This window comes from Meleagris gallopavo, chromosome 2 (genome assembly GCF_000146605.3).
Source record: "Meleagris gallopavo isolate NT-WF06-2002-E0010 breed Aviagen turkey brand Nicholas breeding stock chromosome 2, Turkey_5.1, whole genome shotgun sequence".
Taxonomy (NCBI): Eukaryota; Metazoa; Chordata; class Aves; order Galliformes; family Phasianidae; genus Meleagris; species Meleagris gallopavo.
The window spans coordinates 91,633,475-91,645,511 of record NC_015012.2 but is presented as its reverse complement, the minus strand read 5'-3'; the positions used below and the strand labels follow the sequence as shown (position 1 = coordinate 91,645,511).

Sequence of the window (12,037 nt, the reverse complement as noted above, 5' to 3'; positions counted from 1 at the left end):
AAACAAGTCTGGATGTTGAACACTGATTTTTCTTCTGAGGAAATAAATTTAAGTTTTAAACATTTTTTTGGGAAAATTGCCTTTTCTAAATTGGCTGCACTTGATAATAGTAGCCCAGGCTTTTTAGAGAAAAATTCTAAATAATTACATATTATACTTAATTTTTTTTTAGTGTGAAGTTGGGTCTGTACCTAAGTAAATGCTTTTACTCAAAGATATCTTTCGCAGAAACTTGTTCCATATTGCAGAGATATTATCAGGAGGCAGTGACATGTGTGTAACATTTTTCAGTTCTAGTGTTTATGAAATCATGAGTCCTGAAGGATTATGGAATTGTTTAGTAAGTTTCAAAAGTTTCAATCAGATTGAATATATATTTAATCTTACTTGTGATATGCATTAAGGATGTGACTTTTAAAGAACAGACTGTATGATGTATATAATTACATAAAAATAGTGAGCATTTCCCATAACAAAATCTGCTGAGATTGCATTTGACATCAAACTATTTTGTATGATGTAATTAAAAGTTTTGACAACATGAGAGACAAGCAGTAACTGAGTCTCCATCTGTGAGTGTATCAAATATACATTTTAAGAGATCCATATTCTAAGTAAGGTCATTTTTATGGGAACATTTGGGTCATTTCTTATGCTTCAACAGAAAAGTGACACACAGATACTGTTTTTGTTTTTTTTTTTAAAGAAGTAATTAAAGAAGAGCAATTTACTCAGCTCAGTACACTATATTCACTAAGAAAAGCTTAGTCTGTAAGGGTTAATTGTTTTGATGCACATCAGTTAATTAATGTTTGGACTATTAATTAAAATGAGTGGAAGTTCAAAGAGGAGTCATTTGTAAATTTGAGGTGGAGGAGTAACTACTTTTAAAATATAAATTTTTAAGAAGCGCATTAGAAAATTGGACTGTTGTTCCTTGGTTTATATTTTTACAAGATATATCTGACTTTTATGTTAGCGTTTACACAAAAAGAATTTGTATGGAAGAATAAAATCATGAAATAACTACTGGTAAGTCTTTTTCATTTCTTTTTTTTTTAGACTAGCACACTCTTTCAGTACCGGGCAATGACAATAAACTTCATGTCTAATACTGCTTTCTGTCACAGCTTTGGATTAAAGATTTATTTTCAAATATCTATCAAAATTAATAAGCTTTTTAATGTTCACAGTTTATCAGGATGTCCCAGAGCTACTTCAGCAATGAAGAAAGCAAAGCTGTCTGGAGAACAAATGCTAACAATAAAGCAGCGGGCCAGTAATGGTAAATTTTTAATCATTACCTTTTAATACAATATTTCATTGGTAGCTAAAGTTGTCACTATGGGCTCTTTTTTCTGTGTGTGGAAACCTTTTTATAAAGTGTGAATTCAAGGTCAGTAAAATTTAAACTGGGCTTTGTGCTGTGGAAATCTGAGCCAACAGTGGAGTGAGTCAGACTGGCCTGTTACACTCAAATAACTCTAAAATATTTCAAAGTAGAGTACACCATTGTAATTTTCCGGTTCTCTGATTCATATCTCATTCACCAAGGTAGACGGGTGACCCTGTGTTGTTGCAGGATTTAAAGGAGGAAAAGAATTTATTTCCAGAGGTGTCAAGTCCTTATGAGGTCCCTTGAATTCATTTGGAGTTGGGGTTCTGTAACCTCTTGTGCCATTTCATCTCCAATCATCTGCAGTCTTTCCTGGGAAACTTGAGTTGCAGGAAAGATGATGCAAGTACCTTCCATGAAACTGAAGAAGCTACCCTAGTACCTGAAGTGCAAATAAAGCAAACTGTAGGGGCTTCAGACAGGTAGTGCATAAATGTGTTGTCTATGAGGTACCTAAGTCCTAATTTTTCTTGGAGAACTTGACATAGTCACTTCATCTGTGATTGTCCATGCTTAATATGCTGCCTTCTTAAATGCTCGCATCAAATGTATTTCAGAGCCAAAAAGCATTTATAGAAGAAGCTTTTGGAAGAGCCATTGCAACCCACATTGCCAGCACAGCTGGAGAATGTGTTGGTTCAGTTGCTAGTATTCAAGGAGGTGAAGGTCTGGGCGTAATTTTCTCTACAAAATGCCATATCCAGGAGGAAAGCCTTTGGGAATTGGATACAGACATTTGGGATGCTTATAGAGACACACAGCATTCTTCCTGTTGTAGTGAGGAATAGCGGGGAAAGATGTGTAAGAACAAGCCAATGGGAACACAAACTCTCTAGCTTTAGGACTTCAGACTTTAGCAAAACCAGTTACATTTCTTCCTAGGATTGTTATATGCTTTGCTGTGATAATTAAATGAATAAATAAAACCTACAGAGTTTATTAATTTCTGAATTCTTAAAGATATAGGTACCAGTTCTTTAAATATTTAAGCCATAAAACTAAAAAATCGTTTCCATTTTGCAAATTGCCCTGAATATCATTATATATCACTCTTCTGAACCATGCAAATATTAAAAGCAACAGCAGAATTGGAATATATCCTAATGCATCAACAAAATTTTACTATGTTGGGAAATGATTTTGACAGCATTGTGCTATGAAAAATTATCATGTTAAGATATTTTCTTTTCCTTCAGAAGATCTATAAATTAGGATAGTCCTTCAAATAAGTTAAATAAGACTGCGGAGCAGAATTTGTTGTTACAGGTGCCTCTCTTTTAATGCAGTGTTAAAATCAGTATGTATAAAAAGAAAGTTGTGACTTACTGATTCTCCAGGCATTTTCATAACACATGCTGGAAAATTATTGCTGATTTAAAAGCTGTGGAAAATATATTTAACATTTTAACTTCAGAACACAAGTTTGAAGAGCATTTCCTTCTTCTGTATTTTTTTTTCTCTAAAACTTTTACTTGAAGTAAATTATATTTTAAATATGGAAGTAATTAATTTGCTGAACTCTGATTTAAAGCTTTGGTATTTTAATACATCTTTTATTTTTATATTGCATAGGTATAGAAAATGATGAAGAAATTAAACAGTTAGATGAAGAAATCAAAGAACTAAATGAATCCAACTCCCAGATGGAAGCTGACATGATTAAACTCAGAACTCAGGTAACAGTTTTATGAAGCCCTAAATTCAGCTGCTTTTCCTACATGACTGATTAAAAGAAATATGGGAAATATATTGTAGTCTTTCATATTCCTCACATACTAATATGTGAGCCATTTATAAAATCAGAAAACAATATTCAAAATGCAATTTCCACATCAATTACCACCATTAAAAAAAAGAGCCCTAGCTAATTATACTTTCAAAAACAATGACAAAAGCATGACCTGTCAGCTTTGTATTTCCCCTTGATAAAGCTACATATACATTTCTAATAGTAGTTAAATTATTAGGTTAGATCATAGTCATTAACATAAGTCACAAGGTGAAGGAGCCCAAATGAACAATGTGGCTTTTTTCAGGTTTGTTTTACAAAGGAAATTTAGATATAGAAGGGAGTACCTATTACATTTCATCACGTAGAGCAGCTCTTGGCAGCAAGAGTGGTTTCATGGATCCAGCTTAGTTCCTTTTAGGTTCCCAATAAATCTGTTGAAAACATGGGAAAACTGATGTTAAAACCTCACTTTATTCTCACTTTTCAGTCCTAATGCTGAATGGAAAAAGCAAAGGAAGGAAATAAATTGAATTCCTTCCCTGACATTTTCCACAGTCCAGCATAATTTTTGGTGCTGTTTTATTCCCATGATTTGAGTACAGACAGCTACAGAGAGTTTTACTGCCATTCCCAGTATTTTTCACTCCCGTGATGGTAAGCATTAAAGGCACACTGATCCTACCTAATGGAAGTAGAGATGGCTGTTCCTTGCTACTTTTTTGCTTGTAGAGAAGCGTGCAGTGTCCACTGTCCTCCTCTTGTATATTCAAAAATAGAGTGTTTTTGTTTGACTTCCAAATAATAGCAGAATTGATATTGAAGCCCCATTTCAGTTTTATTCAGGGTTGTCTGTCATTATTTGATCTTGATAGGATTTTATGGGTGTTTTACAAGTTCTAATCTAATGAGATCAAGTATTAAAAAAAAGAAAAAAAAAGAGGGCAAGAAGACTACTCAGTGGCAGGAAATCTGTAAATACCACAATAGGCAGAATTTGTTAGTGAGTTTTGAAACTGGAAGGTTCTAAGCTGCCTTTTCTTTTCTTTTACTTATATGAGGCTTCAGTTAAGAATTATGACACTCTCCTGAAGACAAGCAATCTACATTTCCAACACAGTTATATCACAGTCACTGTCAATCTATTAAGATCATATCCAAGTCAACAGATCCCTCTTTTTAGAACATTAAAATTAAGCATGGCAAAATGTTTACTGATAAATCTTTACAAAATCATCTAGATAACAATAAAACTTCACAGAAGTATATACAATGAGAAAATAGTGTTAATTTTGTGAACACCATAACTAGCAAAAGTTGTGTTTCTTGAGGTCTTGAATATTGTATGATTTTAAGTGCCAGTCAAAGTTTTTCCTGCAACAAGGACTTCTCTTCCACATAGAATCTTTCATATTTAAAACAGTGGGAAGTTGTATTACAGACTTTATCTCATTTACACACATAACACTTTCCTATACCAGCTGCATTTTTGCATAAGACTTGGAACAAAACATTTTTAATTTAAGATCTTCTAGTAAATTTGTTTGATTTTAACTTGCAGCTCCAAAAGTATGAGAGGAGTAGAAACATATAAACATAAGATAGGGAAAGAAAAATCTGCAAGTAATTAATTTTCAGATTGTCAGCATCTCACTTGACACAGCCCAAGGGAAAAAAAATCTATTTAGGTGGCAATACTCAATTATAATTTTTAATAGATTTTCTAGGTATTTAAATTATTGTGAGACAGCAGCATCATGCCATACTTAACTAGCTTTCACTGACATCAGGCTCTTCATATTGGTCTCTAATAAAGAATTTGTTTTTAGGGTAAATATTGGAGCATGGCTGACTCTAACAAGCACCTACAGAAAACGTTTTCTATTTGCATGGAGTTGCTCTCTAGTATGCAAAAGTTGAAAGCAAAACAAAAGAGGAGGATATGTTCCCAGTTCCAAAACTGAATAAAAGTATTTTGCCTGCTATAGTGTGTTGTAGAAGTAGCTAATAAACAATTAATTGTGACAGATCAAGCTCCTGCAATACTGACAGCATGGATTAATTGCTATATATACAAGTGTAATCAAAATCAGATCTACCTAAAGATTGTTTTATGTGTTGCCACATGTCAAAGTTGCACACTTGTCAAAGTTAAGTCTACAAACTAACGGGCTGTATTTCCATAAGCAGACTTAACCTCTGGGTCCAGAATAAAACAACCTGATTGTGCCAGCTGTTGACTAAAATTTCCCTTTCTTATGGCTGTTACTGCTCAAACACTTCAGCTCAGTATTACAGAACCACAAAATCACAGAAGAGTAATCATAGGGGTTGGAAAGGACCTCTAGAAATTATCTAGAGGTCCTACTCCCCTGCTAATGCAGGTTCCCGAGAGTGGGTTGAAATTCTATCCTTTCCGTTATACCAAAGCAGAAATAAATTAAGCTCATTCTGATAATTTAAAACTTTGTGTTCTTTAGCATTTTTCCATTCCTCTGGCTTCTTTTTCTCTATTTTAACCTACACAGACAAACACACTTCACAGTTTGTAATAGCTGTTTACAGTTGTCATCCAGTGTGGAAAGTTAGGACAAGTCTACAAAGAAAAGTGTAAATAGGTACCACTGAGCTCTGAATGTGCTCTTGATGAGTTGAACATGAGCCAGTGCTCATCTGAAATCCGTACAACTTTGTTAGTACTGTGCTCTGCATCAGTTGGGTAAGTTGCCTCCACAATGATTTTTAGCTTGAGCACATCACAAGGCTGCAGCTATCTTGTGTCTTGTCACCTGGGGACACCAGCAGCACACTCGGTTGCAATACCGTACATTGGTCAGCTTTCAAAAGCAGCCCTATGAATTTGCATAGAAAAAAAAATTATAATTACAAAAAACTGACAACACTGATATCAAGGAGCTGTGCATGCTTAACTAGCAATATATGGATTGCGAAAAATATTAGAAATGTACCACTGACAACTAGGCTTCTAGGAGTGGAACTGTTAAATCACATGGGTGAATTTGCAGAACTAAGGTTCTTCTTAATGCCCTTCAGTGCAAAAAGAAAATCTCAATAACAGTAAAACTAAATCCAGCTTCATTCATTATTGCCAATATTAAAAAAAAACAAGCCATTCACTTGCAGTTGTAAAAAGATGCCTTTAACAATGATAAGAATTTCAGGCTCAGGCAAAACCCTCTTTAGTTTCAATAATAGATATTTTTCTCCTTTCTCTGGTATTTTTATTATTACTCCCTTTGAAGAGCACATGCTTTATAACAGCTTGCCTTATATTACATTGTACACAAATTTGTCCATTTTAGATTACCACAATGGAGAGCAACCTGAAGACGATAGAAGAGGAGAACAAAGTAATTGAACAGCAAAATGAGTCTCTTCTTCATGAATTGGCCAATTTAAGCCAGTCTTTAATTCATAGTCTAGCTAATATCCAGCTGCCACATATGGTAAGTGATTGAGAGCACAAGTTAAGGAATTTGGCGATCTTCAGTTCACTTCATACAATAGATGTCTTTTTTATGTTTACGTTTCATCAACCAGTTGGATATTTGTGGTAACAGCACTGAAACCATAAAGATACATTTAACTGCTAACAAAGACATGGAGGGCCTGTTCCGGTGTATCCTGTAAAAAAAAATTAAGTAAGAACTAAATAGGCATTTTAAATATTATAAAAAATGGTGGCAGTTATGCCTTGATAATATGTTATGCTTAAATGAATATACAATTAAGAAAATAAAAGTTGTATATGAACTACTATTTAATATCTCGTAGGAACCAATCAATGAACAAAATTTTGATGCTTACGTGACCACTTTGACGGACATGTATACAAATCAAGATCGTTATCAGAGTCCAGAAAATAAAGCCCTACTGGAAAATATAAAGCAGGCTGTGAGAGGAATTCAGGTCTGAACAGCTGCTATAGTGGTGAAAGTCTTGCTTAAAAAAAGGATGCCTCTTGTTTTTTGCTGCTGTAATTTACCAGAAAGTGTTATATATTTATTTCTGTTTGAAACAGTGTTATGCTTACAAGACTTCATAATGATTTTATGTCTTGCTTTAAAGATAGTAACTGCAGAATAGTTTTTTGAATACATTCACATTTTGTACGTTTTCATATAAGCTGACATAGTGTGATATGCCATGTAATGTTTATAGCTGCTAATGTATGCACATTTTTGGGGTATATATATTTCTGAAGAGGTAAGCTGATCAAAATAAATAGAGTGTAAATTCTTTTTAATGCTTTAGTGATTAAATGTTTTAGTATTTTGAACTGAAATGGACAAAAAAAAAAAACAGCTTTGAATGACAATGTTGCGGTCTGCAGCCACTTTTTAAACACTATCATTTTGCCTCATGTTGGAGGATTTTATGGGATTTAAGAAATACATTTTGTGTGCATATTGTTTCATAGCAAGAATTGGTTGCAAAAATGCTTTATTTTTGAACAATGCTTGAAAATATTATGTGACTTTTGTTTTTGGAGGATGGTGTGTGGTGGGGGCAATAAAATGAGGTTTTTTGAATTCCAAGAAAATGGCATGGATTAGATGTAAGATACAAAATGGGTAATTTATTGTAAGACAACATCAAGCCATGGAAACTTGACAGAAGATTCAAAGCAGCTTAAACAGCACTTTTTAATTAACTTCTAAGCATTACATGGTATGAATATGGGAACTTCCATTATGAAAAGAACTATATCAGAGGTGGACAACGTGAAGATTTCAGCTTTTATTTTGAAATAAACTTTGGAGCCAACATTCTCATACCTCTGCTGGACTGCTAGTGCCCCTCTGAATTATCTGTTATAGCAATGTAGTTCATCTTTCAGAAATTCTGTATTTCCAATTCAAGATGGAGGACAATATTTTAAAATTAATATTGCCTTTTCACATCTTCAGTTTTGGGATAAACACAAATGATCTGCTTCTGTTAGCATTACTGAACTGCATTCACTGCTCTCTGTAGTGGGAATGCAGTTCAGTAAAGACTTTTCCTTTTGTTTGGCCAAGCATTTGATCCCATTTTTAATATTTCAACATTTATGTTTTGCTTTTAGTTGGAGAACAATCATTACTGCAGCATTCACACATGCTTTGTATTCGTTCTACTATTACCTATTGCAAAAATGAATGCAATCAAATTTTTAATGTAACTAAATATACTTCGGCACTTTTTTTTTGCTTTAAACTGGATCATTTTAAGATAAAACTTATTTGTATCTTCAAGATTTGATTGTTTTCTTCAAAATGACTGCACTATATGTATGCATAAGACCACTTTTTATTACTACATTTTTCTTTTTTTAAGTAGTAAATTTGGTGACGTGTTGTGTTTTACGGATGTTGAATTTATTTAAATTTGATAGCATATCTTTTTCCTTCCATGTCTTGATGTTATGCAGAAAGTACAAAAGTACTTTAAAATTTTGTTATGAAAAAGATGGATTTTGTAAAAAATAAAAATATTTTTAGCAGAACAGGACTTACAGGGTCATTGTCCCCACAATGTGCCAGTTGACTATTTGCACTTACCTTGCCCTATATATCCATACGGAGGTGTGCAATTTCTTGTGTCATTAGCCTTGTGACACTAAACTAGAACAAATTATAGTGGAAGCCATTATGGCCAATCCAGTAATATTGCTAAGGGAGACTACAGGGATCTCACAACAAATATTCTGATACAATACTCAACCTCGGTATATATATATATGTATAAATATATGTATATCCCAGCGGCACTTTATACTATTCACTGTACAAAAGCTTACAGTTTTCCACGAGGACTTTAATAACTAGCTGGGAAAAGATTATGTAATTACTTTGGGGCTCTGCAGTATCTTATCTGTACAGTGCCCTTTTTCTGTTGTGCTATTAGTTGTAGCTGCCATGCTCAGAATTGCCTTTTTGAGAGCTGAAGCAAGGTGCTTGTTGTTCACCTTCTGCCATATATATTGTACTTTTGCCCTAGCCTCCTTTTAGGGCTTTCATTGTTCATAATGGCATATGCATTTTTCCACTGCATTGTGTCTGCAGCTTCTTTGCCAGTATAGTAATGCTTTCAGTAGAGTAATAGATAGTATCAGTTTTGGATTCTTATTGTTATCACCTATGTACAATGGAAAGGGATTTTAAGCACAAATCTGCTGCTCATCTAATGTTGGTACATAATATCAAATCAAAAGTTATCTGTGACTATTATATAGGGATCACAAAAGTGTCACATATTAGAATGCTGACCTTTCATATGAAATTATTGTGAGTCATCAGAGTTTATTTATTATAACTTATTGTTCATATTCATTTCTAAGTTAATTTAAGTAATCATTTATTAAGACAGAATTTTGTATAAACTATTTATTGTGCTCTCTGTGGAACTGAAGTTTGATTTATTTTTGTACTACACGGCATGGATTTGTTGACATTTTAATTTTGCTATAAATGTGTGGAATCACAAGTTGCTGTGAGACTTCATTTTTAAATTGTGAACTTTGTACAAATTTTGTCATGCTGGATGTTAACACATCTTACTCTAAATAAATAAAAAAATGTGTTGCCACATTTGTAGCACAGTGGTTCTATGATCAGTTTCAGAATTTCACTTTATTTAGCACATGGCATCTACAAAGATATCCTTATAGACAATTTTTAATAAGTAGCCATAGTCTCTGATTCCTCGAGCTCTTCAGGCAGGATATGACTGCCTCTTTGAATTATATACTTCCTGCTCGACAGAAATTTGTAAAACCAAGGAGAAGTTTATTCTAACATTTCAGAATATCCTAGACAGAAATTTTACAGTGTTTCCCTGGCCTGATAAGTGTAATGGAAGGATTATATGTTTAAAATGAAGTACACTGATAATTAGGTCCTCAGACTCAAAAACAGTGAATTGAACATGAACTTCAGATGGGATGATTTTCAATTTCTTTTGACCTGCAGTAAGAATTTTCAAACCAGAGCTTTTATAGTCTGTCCTCAGAAGAGGCGAAGGACAACGACCAGTTGACACTTTTGGTAGGCGCTGCTTGTAGCAGGAAGAGTGACCTTCAGTAACAGCTGTTATGTTCAATATTAACTGTGATCTGCACCACAACGTAACCAATGTTATGCCTGCAAAGTGCTAAAAACTGGTTTCAATTTCATTATCACTTTTAAACAATCTAATTAAAATATCTTCCTGGGAAACAAACAAAAGTAATTACACAGGAGATTAGCAATTAATTGATTTATAAGATTAATTATGACTTTACCATATGCTTAGTTCCTGTATTGCATGCATATTATGTCCAGCGTTATGCAGTGTTATCAATAATTAATTCTGCATGCCCTTCCTCTTAATTGAATTCCTTAGAGATCATCGTAAGTGACCAATATAGTAGCTGCCATACAAATTCTCAGCTGTCTCTGTCTCTAGCAAATGCTTGTTGGTTGAGGGAAGGGAGTGAATACAAAGGGTCCAGGACAATTGGCAGAATAAAATGTAAAATAAAAAAGGCAGATAAAATCATGTCTGCTAACTGAGGACATTGCAGCAAGGTGTATGACTCTGTATGAACTTGTTACACACAATGCAATATATATTTTTGTGCATGTAAGGCAATTTTTTAGAAAAGCTCATCTTATTTTTTAGCATCACATAAAAATTTATTATTAATCATGATCTCCCAGATCTCTTCTGTTTCTTGTTATGCTTACTATAGATGAAGTAATAGAAAGTTTTTCACGTTAGATCTTGATTTTATAGTCTTATTGTGAGACTTTTTCTGAAAGAAACAACAAAATGAAAAAGTTAGAAAAAAGAGGAAGAGACTACAAGAGGTGAACATGTGGAAGAAGTGAACATCTTTTAGAGGACAACTGTAATCTTTTTCTAATGATCTCTATCAAACAGTAATTTAAGACATGTGGCCTAAAAATGCATGTAGAAGACTAATGCTCTGCTTCATGTATCGAACAGATATGTTGTTTTGTTGGTATCAGAATTATGCTAAAGAAAATTAGCAGAACAGGCCATGGAATAAAGAAAGTTAAAGAAATTCTGAGAAAAGTTGAACACAAAGAAACTTCTAGATGCACTTTTACATGTCATTCAAACAGTGCATATTTTTTTTTATTACCAGAGGTGCTAAAAACATTTCACTACATTATTTCACCAAATTAAATAATAACAAATGGAACAGAGTTGGCAGGCAATTCTCAAAATTTTGGAGACCCAGAATAGCCAAAATTCAGCTTTTAGAGAAAGTCGGGTTTAGCAGAAATGCTAAGTCATGGCCTGAATGAGTGATGGAGCACCTGGTGAGAAGGCAGGGCCAACATAGGCAGTGCACCTGAGTGACCAGAAAGGGATGGGTCCTGGTTCCACCCCTTCTCAGACCTCATTTAAGGGTTGGCAATGGAGTCAAGAGTATTTTGGTGGAGATCCCTGCCAACCTGAGGCCTTCTACAGATAAGCATAGTCTTTGTTTCTGTATCTATAGCTGCTGCTGTATTTGAGCACGTTCTTTCTTGCTGCAGCAAGAAAGTTTGCTTAGAGTTTGCTACTGTGCTGTCATTGCTATGCTTTCCATTGCATTGCAGCGTTACAATGGGCAACAGGTCAAATATGTTAGTACCCTAGACCTATGTCTAGTGCCCCTGTTCTTGTGGAATGAAATTATTTACATAAAGCCTAAAGCTCAAGGACAAAAGGCTTAAATACGGTATTCTTTCATGGGAAGAAGACAAATCATTATATATCAACTATAAACATGTATTTAGCTATTCTTTTAAGCCTGAGATTTTTGTTACCTCATCTTTAGTAAAATGGATCACAGTGACCAGAAAGCAAGAATGCCCAATGAGATTTAATTCATTGTACAATGGGGCATGATGACA

At 33.9% G+C, this 12,037-nt stretch overlaps 1 protein-coding gene across 2 annotated transcripts; it reads left to right on the top strand.

Annotated features, from left to right (window-relative positions):
* Positions 1 to 1,074: 1,074 nt before the first annotated feature.
* On the top strand, positions 1,075 to 9,712 carry LOC104909971 (myelin transcription factor 1-like protein). 2 transcript variants are annotated; one of them, XM_010707895.2, is made up of 4 exons: positions 1,075 to 1,285; positions 2,969 to 3,078; positions 6,449 to 6,592; positions 6,921 to 9,712. In XM_010707895.2, exons 1-4 carry the CDS (start codon positions 1,090 to 1,092, stop codon positions 7,059 to 7,061), a joined length of 591 nt encoding a protein of 196 aa, XP_010706197.1. In that variant the 5' UTR covers positions 1,075 to 1,089; the 3' UTR covers positions 7,062 to 9,712. The 2 variants fall into 2 exon arrangements, with proteins under 2 accessions (XP_010706197.1, XP_010706198.1); XM_010707896.2 differs by having other exon boundaries at positions 1,179 to 1,285; positions 2,969 to 3,072.
* Positions 9,713 to 12,037: the final 2,325 nt, after the last annotated feature.